The sequence below is a fragment of the Myotis lucifugus genome, unplaced genomic scaffold (assembly GCF_000147115.1).
Source record: "Myotis lucifugus unplaced genomic scaffold, Myoluc2.0 scaffold_16, whole genome shotgun sequence".
Classification (NCBI taxonomy): domain Eukaryota; kingdom Metazoa; phylum Chordata; class Mammalia; order Chiroptera; family Vespertilionidae; genus Myotis; species Myotis lucifugus.
In genome coordinates, this window is record NW_005871064.1 from 6,059,481 (window position 1) to 6,087,396 (window position 27,916).

The window sequence follows — 27,916 nt, forward strand, 5'->3', positions numbered from 1 at the left end:
AGACATCTATTTGTAATAGAACACTTATGTGGCTTTGAGTCTAGTTAACCAACATGATTGGATATTCACTCATTCATTTATCCAGTACTGTTCCCTGTGAATTTCACCTTCATGTACTTGGCCTGTTTTCCTCATAGGTTGTTGGAGTTTTTCAAATGTATTGACCTTTTCTCTGTGGTGTAGCTATTGTTGAAGATGTCAAAGTTATTGTTGTTTCCTTATGACTGACAGAGAAAACCCTACTCCAGTCCAAATTTTAAAAAATGAAAAGATTATAAAGCTATTTCATTTCTTACAACAAAATAACATCCATATCTAGAAGAGACTTTGTAAATGGATAATAAACATGAGATACTATGGCTCATAAATACAAATGAAGGAAACAAGATACTATTTTTTTACTTTAAAATGTATGAAAGGTAGAAAAATGTGATGTGACATCTGTGAGAATGAGTGGAAATGGGCACTTTATGTAATGTTGGGAGAGAGTTATGGGAACAATGTCTCTGGTGGTGAGATCGGCACTATTTCTCAAAAGTAAAAATGTATGTTCTCTTTGATATAGCAGTACTACCTCCCAGAATTACATAAATCTGTGCAGCAAGGGTGTTTAAGAATAGACATTGCAACAGTGTATGTAACAGAAATAAATGGAGGACATCTAAATGCTTCCTTAGAGGGAACTAGTTAAATAAATTATGGTACATGCATAAAAAAATTATGCATTCATGAAAATAATAATACTTCTGTGGGCTAATATGCCATATTCTTCAAGGTATATTAGGGCTATTAAATCTTAATTAAGGTAAAAATTATATCTGTTACTATTTGAGTATGAAAAGGTGTATAAAGGTAAAATGTGTATGTCTATGCTTGTGTACACATAGATATTTCTTTAAGGATAAAGAGACTATTAACTGTCACACATTTGGGAAGGAAAACTGAAAGTTTGAGGTAAAAAGAAAATTAATTTTATATATACTTTATACCACTTAAATATCTTGCAATGTGTATTTGTTATTTTTTAATACTCAATAGGTAATTGAAAATAATTTTAGTGCTTAAAATAATTGTCAAATAAAATGAACTGTAAGTTGTAAAATATATCTTCACTTTATTTTAGTTAGCACTTTTATTATGGTTTTAATAATATAAAACTGATGTAACAAATCCATTTACATTTTCTTAAATATTACATATATTTCTATGATGATTATGTCATTTCTATTTGAAAACTAATTATATGTTTGGGAAACATCATTTAGTAATTTCAGTCCATAATTCTCTAGTTGATCCATATCACCTATCAGATTTTGACAGAGAAATAGGGTTTTCACAATTAGAGAATGTCAGAACAACAAAGGGCCTCAGACATTTTCGGAGACAAAGAAAATTGAGACCAAGTAGATTTGTGTCTCCTGTGCTTGTACATTTCACTCACATGGCAAAATTTAGGATTAACCTCAAGTAAAATTTAATACTAAGTAAATTGATACAGTGAAAGTCGGAGAACATGAATTATTCAAAACAACATTTTGTTAGCTGGCTGTCCATCCATGGACAAGTCTCCTTTGCTCTCAGGCTCAAGTTCTTACAACCTTGCAATGCTTGGTGGATCCCAAGGAAGCTGTTTGCACCCATTCCATTTGACTGAAACAATTTAAGAAATTCATGAACTGACTCAGGACCTTATTAACTTTTTACTTTCTCTAGTTTTCCAAAATTTCTGGATCTGTGTAAATGTTCTCATTCAAAAGACAAGCCACGTTAAATCAAATGAACATTTGTTTAAACAATTACTCTGAGCAGAATATTTTAGTAGTTCTTGTAAACCCTTTCCCGGGTGAAGAACTCACATCTTTGACTCATGGTTCAAATACAGCTCAAGTTCATGTGAATCTTCCTTTCTTTGATTATTTATCTCACAAATTGTCCAATTCACAATTTGCTCTTGTGGTGCTCTTTTATTGTTTAGGGTGGCTTGTTCCACAGGCAGAGTCTAAATTTTCTATCTCCCATTGCATGAACCTAATTAGCTCTTGTGACTTTAACAATAAATCCAGAATAATAGTGAGTGAAAACAGATATTTCAGACTGAGAGAAACTGTTTAGATCACAATTCAAACCTAATATTGACTTTTCAGTTGCCAGAACTACTTTTCAGTAGTTCAGGGGGATGCAATATGAAAACCTAAGACAGCAATATCCCCAGGATGAGACACTGATATATTGTGGAAGGTGATTCTGTCCCCTGCAGAGAGAGGAGTGAGCAATGGACAGAATGTAAAAATAGACTCATGACTCAGCATCATGATCCCTCTGTTTGTGCCCCTCAAAGAGAGAACTCTAAGAATACCCAAATAAGGGCTGGAAGAGGTTAAAGGGAGGGGAGGGAGAGGAAGACCTATGTAATACTTTCAACAGTAAAGATTAAAAGGAAAAAAAAACACGAATACCCATATATATAAATGGGTTTGCAATTATCTAATAACTTCCTTCTATCACAGGGGTATCAATGTTAAATGCTAATTTGTTTTCAAAATTTTGAGGGAAATTTTAATTCTTCTATGTTTTAATGTTTGGGGTATACAAATTTAGATCCATTTTCCTAAAATTAAGTAATTAAATAGAACACTATTAAAAGTATATAATTTCTATATATAAAATCCTACCATTATGTCAGTGAATCTGCTATTTAACATATCTCCCCAGAGATCTCTTAAATCTTCTATGACTAAAGATCAATGCTCTGAACAATTTAAAACATTATTTTTATAATAATACCAGAGGCCCAATGCATGAAAATTTATGCAAGAGTGGGCCTTCCTTCCCTCGGCTGCCAGCACTGGCTTTCCTCCGGCATCCGGGACCTGGGCTTCCCTCCTCCAGCTGCCAGCAGACACCCGGGACCGGGCTGGCTTCCTCCAGGCTACCCACAGGCAGCTGGGAGCCAGGACCGGGCTGGCTTCCCTCTGGTCCGACTTTGTCAGGAAGGACGTTCTGAAGATATCCGGTCTAATTAGCATATTAAACTTTTATCATTATAGATATTTAGACATCATAGTGCTACTCTATCTGCAAAACCCACAAAAACACTTTTAGAAACTGTCTACCCAAACACTTAAGTCTCATAATTTGTCTGCTTTTGACGTGTTATTCTATTAGTGGTGTGTGTTGGCTTCACTGTCTTAAACTGTATCCCAATTTTGCTCTTTGATTGCAGGCAGAGTTCACAGCCATGCGGGAGCAGTACATGAGAGGTGGGGAGGGCTTTATCGTCTGCTACTCTGTCACCGATCGCCAGTCATTCCAGGAGGCTGCCAAGTTTAAAGAGCTCATTTTTCAGGTCCGTCACACCTACGAAATACCCCTGGTGCTGGTGGGCAACAAAATTGACCTGGAACAGTTCCGCCAGGTGAGTGCCAATTTTATCTGCTAACTACTGTCTTTTCCTCCTCGGACCCATAGTACCAAGTATGGCTGCTTTCCAAGGTTCATATGGAGAATTCTGAGGAAGAAGTGATGCACATGATTTTTCTAAGAAATCTTGGAGGTTCTGTGGTATTTTGTGCTAGCCACCACAATATGTCCCGTCTCCCATGTGACTTTGCTGTGTCCTTACCACTCACTCCCCCATCAGGAGGCTTCTTCTCCCAGCCTCTTGGATCTGGGCTGGTCCTGTGATTTATCTTAAGCAGTAGAGTATAGTATAACTTCTAAGGTTGAGCCTTAAGAGTGAAGCAGGTTCTTCCTTTGCCACTTGAAACACCTGCTATTAGGGTTGAGCTGCCATTTAAAAAGACCAAGTTAACCACCAGAGAGAGCCAGAAAGCAACATCCAGTCTCATGGCTGTCCCTGTCAAGGCACCAGATACGTGGGCAAACCATTGTGCATGTGCCAGCACCAACCACTATCTGACTATTACCTCATCAGATACCCTAGCCCGTGGTCGGCAAACTGCGGCTCGCGAGCCACATGCGGCTCTTTGGCCCCTTGAGTGTGGCTCTTCCATAAAATACCACATGCGGGCAGGCACGTACAGTGCGAAGTTGACTTAAAACTTTAAGTAAAGTTTATTAAGTTAATTTTAGGGAACGTTGTGGAGTGAAAGAAGATGTAGTGTCGAGGCTTGAGAAAGGTATGTTGAGATGGTTTGGACATATAGAGAGGATGAACGAAAGGAGATAGACGAAACAAGTATACAAGATGAGTGTGGATGGGAGAGTTGGAAGGGGTCGACCTCAGCGAACGTACCTCAGTCAGATTGAGGACATTTTTAGCAAAGGCCAGCTTAGGAGTACCTACTTATATAGTTTAAGTTTAAAAAATTTGTCTCTTAAAAGAAATTTCAATCGTTGTACTGTTGATATTTGGCTCTGTTGACTAATGAGTTTGCCAACCACTGCCTAGCCAATCCAATGGAACAGGAAAACCTTTCAGCTGAGCCTTGTCTGGATTTCTGACCTCCAGAATCCTGGGAAAATAACATGAAATTATTTAAATCACCATGTTTGGGATTTTTTTTGTTTCATGAAAAATTGAGCAAAACAGAACCCTTGCCACCTTCCAGAATCAGAACAAGCAACAACATCTCAGGTTGAATAAGAAATGAATCTGCTTCAAGTTGCCCCAGCTATATCACCGTGATCCCCAGAGAGTCTCACAATTTCTCCAAGCAAACAAAATTGGTAACGCAGAAACCATGTCTAGTTTAGACTGAGATCCATTACCAGAGTTCATGTGGCGCATCACAGTTTATTCTCATGTCATCAGACACTATCAGGGCCTAATGGGCAAACCATGATGGCCTCATCTCAGATGTCTACTGAGTAATACTTCAGCTGTCCTTAAGACTACTGAAGAGACTAAAAAACAAAAACCTAGTTCAAGGACCAGACAAACCATTTCATAATTTCATTGCCTTGACTCACTTTGTGCAAAGTTACATTACAGAACAGTTACATGCAAATCAAATTTTTGTAAATCTAATTCTCTAAATCGAGTGGCTTAGTTATAATCTGAGATGCTTCAACTTTATTTGCATTGACTTTAAAATTGAACTGGTTTATGTTAGATGTCTTAAAGTAGCCTGCTAATAAGACCTTTGCTAAGGTGAGAATCTCCGCTAAAGCAATTAGTTTTCTCCTACATTAAGTATTTTTACATTTGGATTTTTGTATCTAAAGCATTTTAAGTTAAAGTGAAAAGTTATTGTATGGAGCTAATGTCTATGAATTTATGCCTAACATAGAAAAGTATTCCTGTGATTTCCTGCAATGACTTTTTTTGTATATTTTACTTGGAAGCCTAAGCATCTGAAAGTGGAGGCTAACTGCTTTTTAGGAGCTCTGATATTTGTTTGTTTCCTCTGCACCTGTTCTTCTGTCTTGCTTTATTGCTTTCTCTTTCTCCAAGCAATGTTTAGTGTAATATGGTTACATTACTACGGGATAGAAATTCAAGTTTTTCTCACTAGCTAAATATGAATCTATTCTCAGACACCTGACAGAAAGGAAGCAGAGAGATATAGGTCTAGTGGTGAAAGCTTCATATACTCCTCTGAAGGGAAGGGATGTTTTACTATTTCTTTAGGAATTCTGGGAGTGGCATGAGGGAGCACCCTGAGTTGCAGGTGTACTATCAGTGATCATATGACCACCATTATTGCATTACCCAGAATTCCTAGAGAATATAAACCTTTAATTGGATGTCAGTCAAGAGAGCTGTAACTGAGAAAGCAAGTGAATTTGAGAACATAAGGAAAACTTCTTCCTGCAAAAGTTAATTAGGTTAATTTCTAGAATGATTATTCTCCATGATTCCAACACTGGCTGGCATTGGCTTTCACCTCACTCCCCTGGCCTTACTCCTCCTTTCCTAGGCTTAGTAGTGGTCATTTGCATGTCCCAAAGGGATATTTAAGAGGACCCCTATCTCAGCCCGGTTAATTGCATTTTAGCAGTGATGTGAATCCCCAGCATCACAAATATCACTGAAACAAATACCAAAAATATATTGAGTAATTTTGCAGATTTGACCGACTTTTCCTTTTAGATTAAAAAAAGTAAACAAGGTGGTCACAGAAAGCGCAATAACCATGAAAACTCAAATTATAATCTTTTAAAAAATGTTCATGTACCCCAGGTCTACAGTAATGATGTGTTGCTATGCAAATTTGGCTTCTGGCTGTGGTGTTTGTGCTGGAAATAATTATTCCTGTAATTGTATAGTGGTTTTCCTTCAGCTTGAAGCTTAGAATATCTGCTTTGCACAGCCTGAGTAACTCTTCGAATGCTGATTGTGGATTGTGAAAAGGCCTCTGTTTATTCTTCAGTGAGATATCTAATGAAAATAGTTCCATTCCTGTACTGAGAGGGGCCTATGGAAGCTGTGTGGATCAAGAGTCACAGTATTAAGAAAAAAACACCTATTTAGAATTATATGAAGCATTTACTTATCCTTGCAGAGTAGTGGCAGCTTTGGAGCAAGGTGATGGAATGAGTAAGCCAATCTTTCTCCTCAAGGACTTTCCATTCTCCTCAGAAAGGATCTATACATAGGAATAGGGCAGAAAATCATACTAAACAATAAAACAAAACGTTGAACAATGTGGCATTGTGCATTGAGTGCAATTGTTGTTGAGAACTAGAATAGATGATGTGGGCAGCATTTTTTGAGGAAGGACCATGCCAAATGGAGAGGCATCCTGACTAGGCAGGAAGGATCAGATGAATGCTGATACTTCTTTTAGGAAGGACCAGCAGGAGTAAATCTAAAGAGTAGGAAATGGATTGTGGGGCTATGAGTCTGCACAAGCCATGAATGCTAGGGAAGGAGGGCAGTGGGAAAAATTGCTTAAATTGAGCTCATCATTTTTCAAACTAATCACTTAAAAGATCTTCCCTAAAGAAAACAAACACCAAGTGGGCGACATTTTTCATGTTTCTGTTGTCTTAGCTAAGATTTCAGCTCTCCGTGCTCTTTCCTAGGTATCCTGCCCTGGCCTAATTCTGATGTTTGAGAGAATTTTCCTCAGCTGTCAGTCAGGCTCTGTACATAATAATTCAGTGTCAGTGTGTGTGTGTGCGCGCGCGCGCACATACACACGCACACACACATAGTTATAGGTATGGGAAATGAGAGACCAAGGCAATTCTGTAAATCCAAAAGAATAATACCAAGCCTTGCCAGTGTGGCTCAGTGGTTGAGTGTCGACCTATGAACCAAGAAGTCACAGTTGGATTCCTGTCGGCATATGCCTGAGTTATGGGCTCAATCCCCAGTGTGGAGCATGCAGGAGGCAGATGATCAATGATTCTCCCTTTTCACTGATGTTTTTCTCTCTCTCTCCTTCTCTCTTGCTCTCTAAAATCAATAAAAATATATTTTAAAAATGAGAGTAATACCTATATGTTGAATTACAAATAGTCTAAAAGAGAAGCATTTGCAGTTTGCACATTGGGAATATTTTAACTTTATCGAACCACACATTTAGGAAATTACATAATCCATATTTCCCTTACATACCTTATTTTTAAATAATTATAGAGGTACAGGAAATCGCAAAAACATATGTAGAAAAGGTAATGTGCTCTTTTCTTAGCATCCCTGGTGTTTATATCTTACACAACTATGGAATACTATCAAAACCAAGAAATTGATATTGGTTCAATCCATAGATGTTATTAAATTTTGCCAGTTATTCATATATTCATTTGTGTGTATGTGTATAATTCTATGCACTTCTCTACATCTATAAAGAAACTCAAGATTTTTATAAAAATTTATTAAATATATAGGTTAGTTTATGATGAATTAATATTTTTACTATGTTGAGTCTTCCAATCCATGAATATGATATGACTCTCCAAGTATTCTTTGATATCTTCATCAGAATTTTATAATTTTCATCATACAGAAACTATAAATTGTAGATTCATACCTAAGTATTTAATTTTAAGGGATTGCAAATGGTATTAATTTCTGTTTCAAATTTTCCTTGTTAATATATTGAAATGCAATTAATTTTTTATATTAATATTGCATTCTATAACCTCACTGAACTTATTTGTTCTCAGAGTATTTATTTGAGTTCTTGGGATTTTCTATGTAGACAATCTTGCCATTTGAAATAGGGACAGTTTTATATCTTCCTGTCTAGACTGTTTGCCTTTCTTTACCTTTCTTGCCTTACTTCAGTGGCAAGAACTTCCAGGACTATGTAACATAAGTGTAAGACAGACAGACATCCTAACATTGAATCCAGTCTTAGAGGGAAAGCATTCAGTCTTATGACTTTAGCTATAGTTTTGTTTTCTTGTGTTTTTTTTTAGTTCTTTTAAACTAAGTTTGAGATCTTATACCTTTGTTAGTTTTAATCATATATATGATGATTTTATTAATAGCATGTGAGTATGTGATTATTGAACCTTCCAGATTGCTTCCTTTTCTCTATATTTCTTCATTTTTTTTACTGCTTTATTCCTCACATTCTAGTACTATGCCTTTTGTAGTAATCTTCTCTATTCCTTTATTTTCTGTCATTTTGTTTAAATTGTCTTCTTGTAAGTAGCATATAAAATATTTTTAAAATTTGAAATCTAATTTATATACTCATTTAAAGACAATGTTAATCATTTGCATGCTTTATAATTATTGATACATTGAAATTTATTTAGTGTTTCTTATTCATGGTATTTTTCTTTGTTTCTCTCTTATGCCTTTCTGTCTTTAATAAATAATTCTTTGTTACTTTTTTATCCCTCATATTTGGAAGTTATAGCTTACATTTCTATTTTACTCTCCAATATTTCACAAACATATTCATTTTTACTCTTTCCTAAGAAGAGCCAAAAATATTAGTTGTCTTTACTTTATTGTCAAACAAAGCATCAGCATACTTCAATGGCCTATGAGTTTTCCCATTGTCATCTTCTAGTTAGCTATTATTTAGAATCCTACTTCATTATTTTAAAATTTTAACATAATTAATATGACAGAATATCTGTAAATTATTATGAAGTTCATAATACTAAAATGCACTTCAATAAACTCTGCATGAACTTAAGAATCCAAACATTCTTAATAACATTGAAGCTCCCTATGGACTTATCTGTGATTGCACTTCCCTGCTGTTATCTTCTGAATTTGTGTTTATATTCATAATACTTTTCTTTAATTTAGATTCTTACTACATGTCTATATACTAATCATCATTATGATCCCTTTAAACACATTTTATAGGTAAAAAACAAACAAACCCATAAAGGCCAGTGGTTTCTCAAGGATCCCTTTACATTCTTAAAATTATTGCACACCCGCCTCCCCTGGGGACCTTCTGTTTGTCTTACTGAGTTAGATCTATTGGTATTTACATATTAAAAATTAAAACAGAACTTTTAAATTTATTGTTACTTATAGGTCATTGAAATTAACAATATTAAGCTGATTATAAATTAATATCCATTTAAATTTTTAAAATAAAGATAACCTATGTCCCTCCCCTAATTAGTGATAGAGTGACATTGTTCTATAATGTTTGCAAGTCTCTCTAATGTCTGGCCTAAATGAAGACAGCTAGGTTCCCCTATCTGCTTCTTTATTCAACCTGCAGTAAACATGTTTCTGTTTAAGTATATGAATAAAATTCAAGCTCAGAAATGTGAAGATATTTTTGTAGCTCTTCCAGGTACTGTGGCTATTCTCCTCTGTCAATATAGGATAATTCAAGTAGGGGAATTTCCTTAAGAATTAGTTGCCATGTGGCCTTCAAAGCCATGTCCAGTCCTCTCCTATCTTGAATGAAATTCACTGGTTTACCTCCCATTTTTAAAGGACCTTTTGACAAAACATGCAGGGTTTTGTAACATCATGAATTGAACTTTTGGAAAATATTAGTTCACTAAGTTATGCAGATCTTCCAAATGGTAACACATACAAAAACATCATATTTATTAATTTTACTGTCAATCTCATTGAAAACTTTTTTAGAAGTAATAAATTGTTAAACTCATGGGAAAGGACATAAGTTTTCCAAAATTATAATTTTTGCTTCAAAGCTCAAATTTTATTTGCCACGAATATTGTCCATTGTTCTCCTTGAAATGAAAGTTTCATTGCTTTAATTGTCAAGATAATGGATGCCCCATATTTAAGTCTGAATAACTATCATTTATCTATTAATCGTCCTTTCAAGCAAAAATAGTGTTCCATAAAAATGTAGCTAGTTCATCTCATAACTCAAACAACTGTGTAAGGGTTTTAACTCGACAACCATTGTACATTATTAGCAGCAGAAGTGCTTTATTCATACTTCTCATTTCATTACCCAAAATATTAAAAAGATGTCAACTCAAGGGTCAATATTTAATGAAATTAATAATGATTACTGCTTCATTAAGTTTATTCTTAAATTAAACTGCCATTTTTGATCATGTGAGCATGTGGTAGAAAGAATACAATAGTACTAGTTTTCTTTGGTGCCACTGTCTTGATTTATGCTAAAGCACCAGCCATTTTACCCAGCATGGGTTTTGCAGCATCAATACAGGTACCAGTGAAAAAGGCACATAAAACCTTAAAAATGTAGGAAAGTAGCTTTGTTTAACCTCAGGGATCTGCTGAAAAAGTCTTCAGAATGTTTGGAGTTCTATGCTTCATATTTGAGAGTCACCGATAAAGATAAACTCTGTGGACTTTGTGATTCCATCCCTTGCTATCTTTTTCCCCCCAATATATTTTTATTGATTTCAGAGAGGAGGGGAGAGGGAGAGAGGGACAGAAACATCAATGATGAGAGAGAATCACTAATTGGCTGCTTCCTGCATGCCCCACACTGGGGATCGAGCCTTCAATCCTGGAATACCAGGAATCGAACTGTGACCTCCTGGTTCAGATCGGTCAGCCCCCTTGCTATCTTTTCTGTGATATAATTTCATGATTTTTTTTTATTTCACTAACATCTTCAAACTTTCTCTTTCCTGTCTAGCTGCTCTGCCTTAGCTTAATCTCTCTTATCCACTCCACATATTTTCTTATTGAATCAATTAACATTGATTTTTGAAAAAGAGAAAGAATTGTTTAATAACTTATTTATCCTTTTGAGGAAGCCTATAGTAGAAGTTTAAACCAAGGAGATGATACTGTGGTATTAGATATGGCCAATCCCATGAGAAGAAACCCTTTCACTAAAAGGTATTTCACTAAAAGCACAGGTGTGCTTTTTAGCTTTTTTTCTTACTGAAAACTACTGTCTGGCCTGCAATAACCTTGACTCATTTAAATCTTGACTCTAAGGTAGATATGAAAAACCCCAGAGATATTACTTAAACTTTAAAACTCATTATATCTTTTTGGATTTTTTTTGTTGAAAATTAATTGACCACATATGCCTTCTTACAAATGATTCACAAAAACATACTTTTTAAAAAATTAAAACAGTGCAGTAAATCTAAAGAGTGTCTTTGATTACCTTATACTGAACCCACTCAATCCCCTACCATTTTGGTTCCCATACCAGGAAAAAAACCAAAAAACAAAAAATAGTCAGTTTGTTGTGTACCTTTCTGGACCTTTTTGTATAACTTTTCATGCTTTACTAAGTACACCTTGTTCTGAAAATTGCTTCTCCCAATCTACCTAGTGACTGAGAAATCTCTTATGTCAATCAATGGAGATCTCAGACTTTGCAATGGACAGAAGGGGCAGTGAGACTTGTGAAAGGTGATTAGCACTCCTAAGTTAACACAACTATTTAGTGAAAATCTTGGACAAGAATCTTGGTGTCTAGAATCTCAGCTAAAGTCCTTCACCTCTCAAATGTACTCAATCAGAAGAGTCCAGTGATAGTACCCCTTAATGCTTTTTTCCTTTGGTGCTATAAACACTGTTACTTTAATGTTGGATTCTATATTCAAATATCCTTCCATCCCCAAATGATTCAAATTTGGAGACTGAAAGACAGGAAGTGTAGATAAAATATGTTTTGAATAGGATTCAACTAGAACTCCTAAGATTATAATGTGGAGGAAGATGTTTCATTTTCTGTAAATTATAATTCAATAGCAAGAATCTAACATCTTTGCTCATTGTCTTTAATGTCAGAAAGTAAGGAAACATTTTTATTGATGTGAAGTCTAGGACCTGAGTATCTTGAAATGAGGTAATATATTTATGGCTGAAAAGAGAATCACTGAAATCATAAAGATGGAAGTGTGGTGAAAAGGTTTAAGAGAAGTTCCCCATTCACATCCTACATCTGATTGCATGGGATTAAAATGCCAAAACCTAATTCCTCAGTGCAAAAAGATCTGCAGGTTTCCTCATTGAGGATAAGAGGGAAGCTCTCTCTCTCTTCATCCCTCTATGTACACTTCAGTCTTCTCCTCTCAAGTAGGATATTCATAACCTGAGAACAGACTGAATAAACACCTGCATTTGTTGTCTAGCTAGCTACTTGGAGTGGTAAAACTTGAAGTCCTTTAACCCTTTGCTGAAACTGCTTCTTTTCACAGTGTAATTATGATTAGTGCCTGAACATTTTCACATAAACAGCTTCTAAAAACTTGTCAAAATTATCTCTATCTATAGAAAACACACCTTCCAAAAAGTCTGATTGCCTTATCATACCACAGTATCATTTCTTCCACATAAAACAGTGTAATTTTATATGAATTGATTATAATTACAAATTCAATCTCTATTTAATCTTAATTTTTACTCTATAAGGCTGCCTGTCTTATTTCCTCTTTAGAGTTGATTTCAAAGTCTATTATTTACCAGTTTCAGAAACATTTAAGATGTATTTCGTTTATTATCACAATCCAACTCATACACTGATGGAACTATTACATGTTTACTTTAAATGTGGCTCTGCTAATTCTGTTCTTAATGCTCCAGGAAGTGGTGAGATTCTCTCCAGGCCATTGTATGCCGCTTACTTCTTAGATAAGATTTTCTGCACTGGAGATTGACATCATTCCATGTGTCTTGTTGATGATTAGGTTCCCATTGATTTTCTGTTGATTTCTGCTGGAATTTGGCCTCCACGAAATTCATTGTGTGTGACATCAATGCCTTTTTGATAGAGAATGTTTTTATTTTGCCAGCAACCTTATAAAGCACTCACTGCTTTGACTATGGCAACACCCCTTCTTTTCCCCATTTTCATGTGTCACTGACACCACAGGATGTGCAGGGATGTGACAGAGTGATGTTCAGCTGCAAGAGCTCAGCTGAGCTGTGCTATTTTTCTGAGTGCCTTCAGCCTTTGACAGAGACAAAGAGCTCTATCAGGCTTGCTCTCCTGAACACAGCTCACAGTCTCTCAATCAGTAAATTACTGAAATTTGATGTGTTTGATGCAAAGATTTCTTAAAGAGATTAATCCTATGGTTCATTCACATTTCAGGGTCACTTGTTTTAATCTAATGAGCTAAAACACTTTTATTTATATGAGTTTTGACTGAGAGCAAAAAAGATAAAAAGGAGTAAAAATAAAAGAAAGGTACACCAGCCCATGATAGAATGAAGACAATAGATCTTTCTATCTTTGACTCCCTCTTTCTTTCCTCCATCTTCCTTACAGATATTTTGAAATTCCCTACTAGCAATAACACAAAAATGTATTTCAGAAGTAGTGTTTCATTTATAACATGGTTCCTTTCTTAATACAACCAACTCCATGTTTTATTCTATACATACATACATTTTCACTCAGAAGAACCACTTTAAGGCTCCTCTTTAGTGTACCGGAATTGCCAGTTCTTTAACCTTGGGGCCACTATTGTTAAATAAGAGTTCACTTGAATACAAGCACTGCCTTACCCCAACATTCAATCTGATAACTGAGTTGCCTGCAAAGTGACTAACGGGTGGTTAGGGGATATGGCATGGATACATTGGAATAGGGATAATTCATGTCTAGGAGGGATGGAGCAGGAGGACATGAGATGTTATCATGCTACTCAAACTGCATACAATTTAAAACTTATGAATTTTTCTCCTTCTGGAATTATTCATTTAATATTTTCTGACCATGGTTGACCTGGGTTATGTAAACCATGGAAAATAAAACTGCAGATAAGGGGAACCACTGAATACTAAGGTCTGAGTTAGTACTCCAGGTGAGATGCACTACAGAGTTCAAAAAAGAAAACGGAGTGTAGAGTGGGGGAGGCAACATGAACTTTGGTGGGAGATAACACTGATCTGGGCCATCAGCAATGAATAGGATTGCTATTTAATAGATGTATATGTATATATATTTTTTATTTCAGAAAGGAAGGGTGAAGAAGAGAGAGAGATAAACATAAATGATGAGAAAGAATCACTGATTGGCTAACTCCTGCACGCCCCACACTGGGGATCGAGCCCACAATCTGGGCATGTGCCCCAACCAGGAATCAAACTGTGACCATCTGGTCAGGTCAACGCTCAACCACTGAGCCACACCAGTTAGGCTTGCTGTTTTTAATATATTTCATTTTTAGAGCACTATTTGGCTTCAAGGAAAATTGAGCATAAAGTAGTATTTCCACAGAGCCTCCTGCCCTCACACAGACACAGCCTCACACCCCCACCTCCATAAACATCTCCCTTCAGAGAGGTACGTTTGTCACAGTCAATGAACCTACACTGACACATCATTAGCACCCAAAGTCTGTGGTTTACATTAGATTCATTCTTGGTGTTGTACATTCTATGGGTTTTGACAAATGTATAATGACATGCATTCATCATTGCAGTATCACGCAGAATAGTTTCACTGCCCTGAAAATTCTCTGTGCTTTGTCTGTTCACTCTTCCCTTTCTCCTAACTTCTGATAACCATTCATCTTTTTAATGTCTCCATAGTTTTGCCTTTCCAGGATACTGTATTATTGGAGTCATATAGTTTGTAGGCTTTTCAGATCGGCTTCTTTCACTTAGTAACATGCATCTAAACTTTCTCCATGTCTTTTCATGGCTTGATAGCTCATTTCCTTTTAGCACAGAATAATATTCCATTGTCTGGATGTGTCACAGTTTATCCATTCACCCTCTGAAGGGCATCATGGCTTTGGCAACTCTAAATAAAGCTGCTATAAATATCCACTCACAGATTTTTGTGTGGACATTGGATGGGGTTTTTATTCCCCATGTAAAAGAGATACAAACGAATATTTTAATGAACTGAGTAACTTATTTAGAGATCATAATAATTGTTTATATGTTTTTAACATGGACATATACAATCATATGACAACTCAGAAAAAGACTGTAAATATCTGGGAGGTTTGATATACATTCAAGTATCTACTTTTAAAATATGAGTATTTAATTAAGAATTGAGACTGAGTGCAGCATCAGAAAAAGGCAAAGAAGAAGGACAGCTGGTGCCATGTTGGGTCTCCACTTGGTCATTCAGCTCTGTCCCCATAACCTGGACTTCACCACATCCAAGTTCTGCAGTTATCCAGATCTTTTTCCTTTTCAGCCATAGATCATCATTCAGTTTTGAGCTGAGTATTTCTGTTGGAGCGTTCCATCTTCCCCTTCCCCTAAAAGCCTTATCAAAACCTTCCAACTACAAACCGAACATTACTTATGGTGAATATAAATGTCTTCATTGTGCCTATTTTCCGTGATATTTTAGTATCCCTCTTACAATTATACTCCAGGCAACTGACCCATTCTTTAATATAGAGGTAAGATGATTTATCTTTATTATTTTTAAAATTTGATGTTTATGTTGTGTTTTTTTTCCAATTTGGAAACATAGCTAAGGGAATGTAGAACAAAATTGAGTGAGTAAAAAATTCCATATTAATAACCTTGGCCATTACATAGCAAACACCTAAGAGGGCAAAATTCTAAACCTTTAAAGAATTGCAAAAAGCTAAGGTTTTTACCAAATAGAGTTCAAACTGTCTAGGAAATACTATTAAAAACAATTTACCTATAAGAAGATAAAAACTAAATTATAATTATTATTGTTGGGTATATTTTTCTATGCACTTTTGCTAATGGTAACTTTGATTCAAATTTATGTTTGGGAGTGTTTTTTTTGTTTTGTTTGTTTGTTTTTAAATATATTTTATTGATTTTTTACAGAGAGGAAGGGAGAGGGATAGAGAGTTAGAAACATCGATGAGAGAGACATCAACCAGCTGCCTTCTGCACACCTCCTACTGGGGATGTGCCCGCAACCAAGGTACATGCCCTTGACCGGAATCGAACCTGAGACCTTTCAGTCCGCAGGCCGACGCTCTATCCATTGAGCCAAACCGGTTTGGCAAGAGTTTTTTTTAGAATGGAATAATGATAAGGAATTGTCTGAGTAACCATATGCACTTCCACATAAAGAAACATACACATTAGAATTGTGTGGTAATCTCAGTAGTAGCCAAAAATGGTACCCAAATCACCCAGTTCTTTGCATTATAGCATAATGCATAATACCACAATGCCTAAGCATGTCAATATATTTAATGATAACTAAAGGAAAAGAGTCTGACCATTTGGAGAAAATTGGAGGAGGTTTCATCTCTTGAGATGTGTGTCCTTTGTAGAAAACAAAACAAGTTCATAAGCTAAGGGCAAATCTAAATAAGTGAATGGTGACTCAAGTAGGGATGTGAGAGTATAAAAGGTAATAGAGTATAACTAGCAATACAATCTAATGTTCTTGCTGCATTTCTCTGTCACTTCGTTGTCAACACACATACCTACTTATGTTACATGAGATAGTGTGTGTGTTTATCTTCTGTAATTATATGAATAAATGTTTGATAGTGGTATACATTTTTAAAAGGAATCTTGTCAATAATGTGTCCATCATAAAATGACTTTTCTCCTTAGGTTTAGGGCACATTCACCAACCCATTCTAAAAGAAATAGATCACTGATTCTTCAGTTGGGACATTGCAAAACCAGCATCTTTCCTCTGGTAATGACCCCTTTGAATATGCAAGATCATAAGTATCTCACCATGATAGGGATGTTAAGAAATTAAATAGTTACGGCTTTGTATAGTCAATGGTACTACCAGATTAGGGAAGAATATACCCACCTGAGACTACACGGGGAAGACAGTATTTTGAGAGTAGCCTGTAGCAAGATAGTTTATCTAAAAAGATAGTTGGTCTAATAAACTGTGAGCCCAATAAGTGGGAGCCCTTAAAATAGAAATGGATTTGAGGAAAGAAGAATATCCAACCCAAAGCACATAGAGGAGTTTGTATGTGATGAAGGATAATTGGGGACTCTGGATAGAGAATGCCAGTCACTGTATCTTCTTTAATATGCAACTTGGCACTCACCATTTAAGGCAGAGCATTCAATTTCTCAAAACTAATCACACACTCTATGACTAAGCCTCTGTAACATAATGCCAGTACTTCCAACTTTCTATGATATTATGTGCCAGCCACTCTGAACCTTCCTAAACTTGACCATCTGTGCCCTGCCCGGGTGGCTCAGTTGGTTGGAGCATCATCCCATACACTCAAAAGTCTCAGGTTGAATTCAGAGGGCACTACCAAGGTTGTGGGCTCAATACTTAATCAGGGCAAATGTGGGAGGCAATTGATAGATGTTTCTTTTTCACATCAATGTTCTCTCTCTCTCTCTCTCTCTCTCTCTCTCTCTCTCTCTCATCTATCTATCTAAAAAAATTGATAAAAACATATCATCAGATGAGGATTAAAAAAATATATTGGCCACCTATTTCTCTGGACCTCTGGAAGGTACACTTGACATAATCAACCAAACTTGAACTCTGGAACTTCCTATGTTACTTGTCAAACTCAATGAGGGTGCACCACGAAATAGCATGTGCACATCATCAAGTATAAATTTCTAGTTCAGATTATTTTTTCTGAATAGAAGGTGTATTTTTTTTCCTCAAAGGGACCAGTTTTCTCTTTTTTATATTTAGTTGTGCAATACTTATCAATCGAATAGCTATCTATATATACAAAAGCCTAAGCAACCATTAAGACCCAATGACAAGTAGACCAGTTGCTATGATGCACACTGACCACCAGGGGGCAGGCACTAAATGCAGGAGCTGCCCCCTGGTGGTCAGTGCACTCCCACAGTGGGAGCCCTGCTCAGCTGACTGACCCATCCTGGTGGCCTACCAGCCTGGCAGCAGCCACTCACTCCCTCAGTGGTCCTGCAGGTCCAATTTCCAGAGAATGGACCAGGCACTGATGGATCAGCACCAAGGGCATGATCCTGACAGCGCCTCCGGCCTCCTGGAAGTCAGCCTCGGGCATCTCAGCTGCTTCCCCTCCCGAGATGCTCTGCAAGGAAGAACCAATATAAAAGTGGCCTCCAGGTGGCTCCCAACAACCAGCGCAAATGTCAGTGGGACAGATCAGGATCCTGGCCCAGCAAGGACATCCCACCACCCACCTGGAGGGCCAATTGCATCCCCACTCCCCCAACCCCCTTTGGGACCCACCCATGCACAAATTCATGCGCTTGGGCCTCTAGTATTTTATATATTTGATTTCCTCAGTAACTCCAGCAACAAATCCTTAAAATTCTTTTTTAAAAAAATATATTTTATTGATTTTTTACAGAGAGGAAAGGAGAGGGATAGAGAGTCAGAAACATCGATAAGAGAGAAACATCAATCAGCTGCCTCCTATACACCTCCCACCGGGGATGTGCCCACAACCAAGGTACATGCCCTTGACCGGAATCAAAACTGGGACCCCTCAGTCTGCAGGCCGACACTCTATCCACTGAGCCAAACTGGTCAGGGCCAAATCCTTAAAATTCTGGGTGCTTTTATCTAGCCTAATATCTGATGAGGTATGATTGATCTCAATTGCAGTATATCTCTTTTTCTCTAAAACCACATTTTAAGATGAATTAAATGGAAGAAAATTATATTTAAATAGATGTATAAAATATTTTTTGTGAGTAAAATTCTTTGTCTACATCATAACTTTATAACACCTGGCCATGTCAATTTCTATCACTTATTTCTAGAAACGAGGCTGAATGACCTAGAATTTGAACTATATAATCCTTTAAGAATGAATATGGTACTGAGATCTTACAAAGAGAAATATTAGATCTTTCTTGCATTCTTTTATATTTAACCTTTTTTGAATCCAAGGAAATTTGGGAGGCAGCCAGACATCCCTTTATTACCTCATAATTAAAAACAGCCAACCTTATAAGTATCATTATTTCTAGTTTAATTTACACATTAACCCCCTATTATTCTCTATGTTGGTTCATTTCATTTGTTGTATTAATGCTCTGCATCAGAAATTGTTAGCATTCATTATGTACTACAAAATAATCTGCCAATCCACTCACATCTTGGATAGATTTAATTAAATCAAGAAAAGGCAATAAAACCTAAGTGCCCAGTTACCTTCTCTCTTCTAAGATTCATAATTTTCCAAATGTTCCTGCAGCCCAGCTTGACCATTAAAGACTGAGGATGACTGGCATTGCAATCTCTTTACTCATGATAGAGGCAAAAGAGCCAAGATATGAGTTTATAAAGTTCACACATTTCAATTTATTAATTGCCTATCATTTCCATTTGATATCTAGCATATCATCATTTTTATTATTGGAATCTATTCATAACCCATTAATTGATAATAAACTCATTATAGTGTTATTCTGTTCACCATACAATTACTAAAAGCTGTTTAAAATATCTGTCCCTCTGTTGTGTGATAAAGTTTTGATGATGCTTTTGATGGGAAACAAATAATTCAACTGACAGAAATGGAAATATTTTAAAATTTATACTTTAAAAATGTGTAATTTAGCCCTAACTGGTTTGGCTCATTGGATAGAGCGTCAGCCTGAAGACTAAAGAGTCTCGAGTTCGATTCCAGTCAAGGGCACATGTCTGGGTTGCAGGCTCAGTCCTCAGTAGGGGGCATGCAGGATATAGCCAATCAATGATTCTCTCTAATCATTAATGTTTCTATCTCTCTCTTCCTCTCTGAAATCAATAAAAATATGTAAAAAATGTATACTTTAATCAGAAGCCTATCATAAATATTTCTATATTCTAGTAAATCAAAGATTAACATTTTGCCTTTATTTCATTTAAAGTAAAAAAAAAAGAGTTCATTTTGAAGAAAAAACACACATTGAATTACTATGACCACACATCCTAGATACTCATTGAACACTTCATAAGGAGGAGGTAGGGTTGTTTTTGGACTTAAATCCTTCAATCATCATGTCAGAAAACTAATGTAATAAGTTTACTTCCATGTATGATCTCTTGCAGATCTATGAAGTTTGTAAAATATGGAATTATTGGTATTATAAAGTTATGGGATTTATTATTATCCAGAATCCCAGAAACTATATATGCAAATAAGTTCTGAATCTTTCAAAAAGGTCTTACATTCAATTTAAGTGACTTTGATTGTGGGTCTTTAATATCCATATGGAACACTCTCCAATATGAAAACTAATGGGATGTTATTGCTATCCCACCAGCCTTCTCTTTTAAAAACAAACATTCATGACAATATATTCATAATATTTCCTGTATCTCTTCCCATTGTGAACTCCAGTTTATTGTTCTCTTAATTGACAACCACATGCTCTCTTGTTTTGTTTCCATTAGTGATTGGTGTTTTTATCAGGGGTGTAATCAAGTCCAATGTGTCACCTCTGAAATGAATATTACTTACAAAAGCAGCACCTAAAGGATTTAAGTTATTTGTGTGTTTATTTTCTGTTTCAATGTCAATGTTTTCATTTTATCTTGCTTACAGCCATGCCTCTTTTAAACAATCATTTACCTGATTTAAGATGGAGTAGCAACAAAAGCAATTCAATATCACAGCTGACTTCAGAGTCAGTCCAATGGTATGATATAACAGCTATTGAGCCATTCACTTTGGCAGCTTTGTGAGAACAGCGCCAGGGGTCTGGAGTAGAAGCTTCTGACAATTAGATGAAGTGTGAACTAAAGCTTGAGGGAGTGGAAGTTTGAATTACAGATAACTTTTAAAAAATGTATACTGAATTTTGGGGGTAATAAATGGTGTTGGAATTACAGATAGCTTTTAAAGAGATTTGCCTGTAAGTAGGGAAAATTGTTGAGATGGAGTTCCAAGATGCTTTCATGTGACTTGCACTCATTGCGTTTAACAAACAGGACTATTCTCTTCAAAGTTAAAGTTTTCTAATTTCCCTTAACCAAAGTCTTACCCAATTTGTGTCTATATCCTAGAATTAATTAAAAGGCATTTTGCTCATTGACAAATTAATCTGTGATCTCTAAGTAATAGCAGGTTACTGGATGACTATTCCAGGTAACCTAAACATGATGCATTGACAGGACTCTCCAGGAGAGTCAAATGAACGTCTCTAATAATGAGAGTGAGATAAGAGAATGATTATTGAAAACAAATGAGATATCCGCTGCCCCTGGAATTACACATCTTAAGAGGTCTACATACCCTCAATGGCCACAATGAAGAAAAAAATGTGATAGGAATCTATCAACTGTTAGACCTTAAGGTCCTTTTATTTATTTCATTGTTATGTATGGAAATTTCCAAAGGGAACATTTCTCATGTGACTACCATGACCTTGGGAACTCATAGTTATCACCTTAGCTGTTGACATTGGGAAGAGAGAGGTTGATTTCCTTTGAAAGTCAGTACCCTCTATGCTAAGAGAATTCAACTGGCAATCCATGGGGACAGGCAGCCTCAGAAGACATATGAAGTTCAAGAACTGTCAGCTCCCAGGAGAGACTGCTTAGATCTGGGGTTACCAAAGTCTTCTTAGAAAAAAAGCCCTTGAGATTTACTATTGTGCTCTGTCTTTAAACTGACAGTTTTCAAAAACATTTTTCTAAGCTAAGTCTCAGGATATTACAACTCTAATGTTGTGACATTTATAATTTGCATTTTTGTATGATTACATAGAATTCTATTGTCTTGCAAACTTGCTAAGTTTTTTTTTTTAATGTTGAATGATCTCTAAACTTCTATGGTAAAAAGGACACTAATTAATCTGCTACTGCGTCCTCACATCATTTTCGGGATAACATTAAACACTTCTGGTTCTGATCAGAAAATGATGGTAGTTGGACTCATGATCTTTAAGCCCTCTTTTTTAGAAGTAATAGCTGTACTGAATATGAACAGAAGATCTCTGAAAAGTCAAACATCTAAGTATTTGGAATCATAAAATGCTACTTCAAAGATTATTTACATATTCACAATTCAGCTGTTTCTGAAATAGCATTGGGGCTTCCCACTGAGAGAAAAGATTTACTCTTCCTCTCTGTTGGACAAAGCAAAAGGAAATCCGAGAAACCTCAAGCATTCCCCTACTATAACCAATTTGCAAAAGTGCTATTTGGATTCTGTCTCCTGCTGAGGCTCTAATGTCCAATCTCTGGGACAGAGGATTTACACATGAAGTATGATAATGTTTGGCAAGGAAATTAGCATAGTCGTAGATGGAACAAATACAGAGTACCTCAAATTAACTGCAGAGCAATTATAATGACATTGTGAAGTGTGGAATAGTCCATTAAGCAATATTTGATCACCAGCTTCCTCTGTTACTGGCTTTATGGTCAGGAACAAAACTAAGTCTTACTAGCATTTCTATGGAATGTAGTATTCAGGATTTTACATATGCTAACACACCAGGTCTGCCTGGAGTTCTGAAATGCATTTTAGAAACACACAACACACACACACACCACTTCAAACTCCAGTGCATTTCTTTAGTTACCATTCACAAATGTTCTTACTGTTTAATTTGTAGACATAACTACTGGTATTTATATAGAGAGTAAAAACATTTTCTTAAATTATTAAATAATTATTTTAATTTGAATATACAATTTCACTGATGATAAATTCATATTTTATTTTAAGTGTGTAATTTTTTTAAAATCATAGAGGGATCTTGTCTCAAGAAGAAGATATTATACTATCAGATTCCCTGCTATCACTGCTTCCAAATAGAAGTTAATCAAAATCTTCTGGATATTGTCTTTATTTAGTTTAAAAATGTTCTAGAGCTTACAACTTTCCTCTAGTTACAATTCCAGAATAAAAGTGTTCTTTTATGACAAGAAAATTTCTACTCAAATAATATAAGTATAATCTATCAAGGTTATGATTGCTTTTTTCATTATTTCTGTGTGGAGAAAATTGGTGCTCATCTACATCCACATCCACAGATGTAATTAATGTAAACTCACAGAGGACTTTGTACTGTTCATTACTGTGTCAGTAGCACCTACGAGATTTTCTGGTACATAAGGATGCTCAATAAACAGATGATTTATATTGGAGTAAGATGCCTATTTGGAAAAAGAAGGTGCTGTCAGTGAAGTCCCTATTCCCAAATCACGTGGTGGTCATACAATGACCCCCTTAGTCACCAATCCTCCTACTCACTGTCAAAAATGACCTAAGTGTGGGGGAAGGCATATTGTAGACACTTGTTAAGAAAATTATACAGGTTTCAGGTGCACAATTCTGCAACACATCATCTGTACACTCTATTGTGTGTTCATTCACCATCCCAAGTCCAGTCTTTGTCCACAACTATTTATCCCCCCCTGTACCCTCCTTCACCTTTTCCTATCCCCTTCACCCTCCAACGGACAACCACCACACACACTGTTGTCCAGGTCCTGAGGTGTTTTTTTTCTCATGGACAGCTGGAATTGAACCTGAGACCCGAATGGAGCCTGCTCTTTACATATAAGTCTGTGTCTATTTTGCTTGTTACTTAATTTTGTTCATTATATTCCACTGGCGCTTGTCTTTCTCTGACTGGCTTATTTCACTTAGCATAATATTTTCCAGGTCCATCCATGCTGTTAAAAAGGGTGAGATTTTCTTCTTTTTTTATGGCTGAGTAGTAAATATTATAAATCTAAAATTTTTCTTAGTTCTCCAATTTTTCAAGAATTACAAGCAGCATACCATAGGCTGTGACAAGTGTTTGGAGCCAGCATTTATCATTCAAGTAAAACTCTATGCCTCAGCATTAGATCCTCCTCTCATGTGGTTCTCCTCTCATCTAACTGCTTTATTTGCCAGAAACAAAAATCAAAGCCAGCTAACAGTGCCAGTGACCAGAATCAGTGATCTTGATATAAATTTTTAGTCTTTTCATGCTGACGTGAAAAACTTCACCGGCTTTGACTTAATTACCTACTCAGTTCCACCAGCCAACCCCAAAACATCAATATAAAGAGTGAATTAAGGGGTCCTTGAAGTGGACTCATGGTTCCTTAAAGGTCAAAGTATATAGCCACAGTCCCAGATATAAATAATTGGTCATCACTGAATTTAACAAACATTGCTAGAAGATTAACATTTTATTTAATTTACTTATTATTATTATTATTTTTTTAATCCTCACCCAAGGATATTTTTCCATTGATTTTTAGAGAGAGTGAAAGGGAAAGAGAGAGAGAAAAAAAACACTGATGTGAGAGAGACATATCCATTGGTTGTCTCCCACACGCCCCTGACCTGGGCCGGGAGCCTGTAGCCCAGGTACGTGCCCTTGACTGGAATTGAACCTGGGACCTGAATGGAACCTGGGACCCTTCAGTCTGCAGGCCGATGCTCTATCCACTGAGTAAAACTGGCTAGAGCAGAAGACTCACATTTTAAATAGAAAACATGGAGGAATATCAAACTGTCAGCCTCCTAATAAGAGGTACACCACAGTCTGAGATGCGGACTCCTCCCATTCTGGCCTGCAAGCATTTGTAGACAGGTGTCAAGTAAGGAGAGAATGCACCAACACTGCCGCTAATTGATATCTTCAGTGCCTCAGTGCTGGATGATTTTCCATCCTTGAATACGGGCCCACGAAACTTGCCTTTTACTACTCACCAATAAACTTAAATGGCAGAAAATAGATAGTAAAAAACTAATCAAATGGCAGGCAAGGGCCCAAGCTGATCTCATTCTTCTGAAATAGGGAGGTGTAAATGGCAACCAGAGGCTAATTTGGAAAAAGCACGAAATGCTTATTTTCTTTAGCAAGGAGAAAATAAGGTCTTTACAATCATGAGAAAAAATATTTAAATTTAAATGAGCAGTGAGCTCTAGAAAGATCTATCCCTATGCCTGGAATACAATTAAAAATTTAAGATGTATGCCTCTATTATAAAACATCCAGATTATATGATTCAAAGCATAACATGAGTAAGGAAAGCATATGGAAACTCTGTGGACTCAGACAATGGTATAGTGAGGGTCTTGGCTGACTGGTTGATTTAAATTTGCCTTCATGCATGGTAGGTCCAGTCAGCAGCTGTACTGCTGATTATAAAGCATGGCTGAAAATAGTCAATCAGCTGCTCTCTGTCCAGGTCAGGAGTGGTCAGGCCATAATAATCTGAATTAGAAATAGCCTCTCTTTTGTTCCACATAGGCTAATGGATATAGGCGGGAATAGATATGAGAAAAACAATTAATAATTTAGTTTTGTCTTTCACTCCATCTCGAATTCTTCCTTTCTCTAAATGTGTCCATGTGGATATTCAGCTCCCCGTACTCATTGCCTGGACACACACAACAGGTGGTGTTTATAATCAAAGTCAGCTTTGCTTATTCAACCTTGCTTTCATTCATTAGTCCAATACGCATTTCTTACTACCTAAGTATCAGTTACTGAACATGAATTCAGTAAGATATAATTCTCACCCTCTATCTAATGGGCCATCAATTTCTTGCTCTAGTAGGCCATAATGAGCATAATGTTAAAAATGCCAAGAGAAAGTTATAAATAGGGACCACACAAGGGGATCATCTAATCAGCCTGAGCATGCTAAGAATGCTTTCTAGAGGAGACGATCTTTGATTTGAGATTTTAAGAGCCAACAGTAGCTAGACAAAGACATAAAAGGAACACAAAATGCAGAAAAGAGAAAAAGATGAACCACTTAATAAGTGGTTGGCAAACTGTGGCTCGGCAAACCACAGCTCGCGAGCCACATGCTGCTCTTTGGCTCCTTGAGTGTGGCTCTTCCACAAAATACTGGCTCTTTCACAAAATACCGACTTCTGCGCATGGGCCACGAAGTTTCAATCGCACTGTATGTGCGTGCCCGGACATGGTCTTTTTTGGAAGAGCCGCACTCAAGGGGCCAAAGAGCCGCATGTGGCTCGTGAGCCACGGTTTGCTGACCACGGACTTAAATAATTTCAAGTCGTTTGCTGGAACACTGCATGCCTTTGGAGGAGAGAAGCAAGGATAGCCAGGATGCTAGAGTTACTAAGAAGTAGGATTATAGGGAGCTTTGGACTTTTACACAAGAATTTAGATAAAGAGGGAATAAATTCAAGGGACAAAACCTGAGTTCTGCAATAAAAGCAACACAAGAATTAATAACAGCTAAATAAGATAGTGGCAATGGGAATGCAGACAGACACAGAAGAAGCTATTGATATAGCAAAGTCAATGAGATTTATTGACCAAGTGGATCTGAAAAACAGTAAAAACAAGGATTTTAAGCAAAATCCCAGGTTTCTGTTGTTTATTTTGATTTATTAATGTAGTGGGTAGGATATGGTGTCATTCACAATGAGGTTTTAAGAGAAGAAGTAAGTTTGTGGGGAAGAGATGGAAATAGTTCTGTATTGGGCATGTACACTTGCAGTTGTAATCACTGTTCTAAAATAGAGGGGCAGAAATCAGGCTCAAGGTTCTGAATACAAAGTTATCAACATATATGAAATATTTAGAGTATAATGAAATTTCAAAGGAGGGAGAAAAGCAGCATTATTTACAATAGCCAACATATGGAAGCAACCCAAGTACCCCTCAATAGAGAAGTGGATTAAAAAGTTGTGGTATGGCCCTGCCAGCGTGGCTTGGTGGTGAGTGGCGACCTATGAACTAGGAGGTCATGGTTCAATTCCAGGTCAGGGCACATGCCTGGGTTGCAGGCTCAATCCCCAGTGTGGGGCATGCAGGAAGCAGCCAATCAATGACTCTCATCATTGATGTTTCTATCTCTTTTTCCCTTCCACTTCCTTTATTAATCAATAAAAGTATATTTTAAAAAAGTTGTGGTAGATATGTAAAGTGAAGTATTAGCCACAAAAATATGAAATCTTACCGTTTGCTACAGCATGGATTGACCTAGAGTGTATTATGCTCAATGAAATAAGTCAGTCAGAGGAAGACAAATACCATTTGATTTTACTTATATGAGGAATCTAAAGAGCTAAATAGATAAACAAAATTGAAACAGACTCGAAGACACAGAAAGCAGACTGGTGAGTGCCAGAGGGGAGGGCTGTTGGGGAACTGGGTGAAAGAAGCGAAGAGATTAAGAATTAGAGCTTGGTCGTTACAAAATAGACTTGGTGAATGGCACAGGAAATATAGTCAATAATGTTGTCATGACTATGAATGGAGACAGGTGGGTGCTGGAATCTCAGGGGAACACTTTGTGAAGCGTATGATGGTCTGGCCACTATGCTGTACACCTGTGACCAGTACAAGGTAATATTGAAGGGGAGCTGTAATGGAAAAATATTTAAAAAAATACCAGAAAAGGGAAGTAAATCATGGAAACAAAAAATTCTTGGGAATATGATTGAGAGACAAAAAGAGGGATAAATACTGAGGAAAAATGACAGAAATAATCACAAAAAAGGAGAAAACAATGATGTAGACACAAAATGCAAAAACAAAGCTGTTTAAAGAATAACAGAGTGGATCCTTCTACAGATGGTAGGTTGAATGAACACACTATTTTTAACCCTCTCAAAACCCCACTAAACCAATAGTAAGGGAATGTAATTAAAGGATAAAATTACAGTGATTAAGAAAAGAGAAAACAAGATGAAAACAATAAAAGTTTGCAAGCTGGAAAGAAGATTCTAAGCTAGCAGTGATGAGAAACATATATATATATATATA

General features: G+C 36.4%; 1 protein-coding gene across 1 annotated transcript in view; it reads left to right on the plus strand.

Annotated features, from left to right (window-relative positions):
• The window catches only part of RIT2 (Ras like without CAAX 2), a 237,705-nt gene that overhangs the window by 122,734 nt on the left and 87,055 nt on the right, over positions 1-27,916 (plus strand). The window contains exon 4 of the mRNA XM_023750812.1: positions 3,224-3,415. Within this exon, the coding sequence (XP_023606580.1) occupies positions 3,224-3,415 (192 nt within the window). The remainder of the gene's footprint in view (positions 1-3,223; positions 3,416-27,916) is intronic.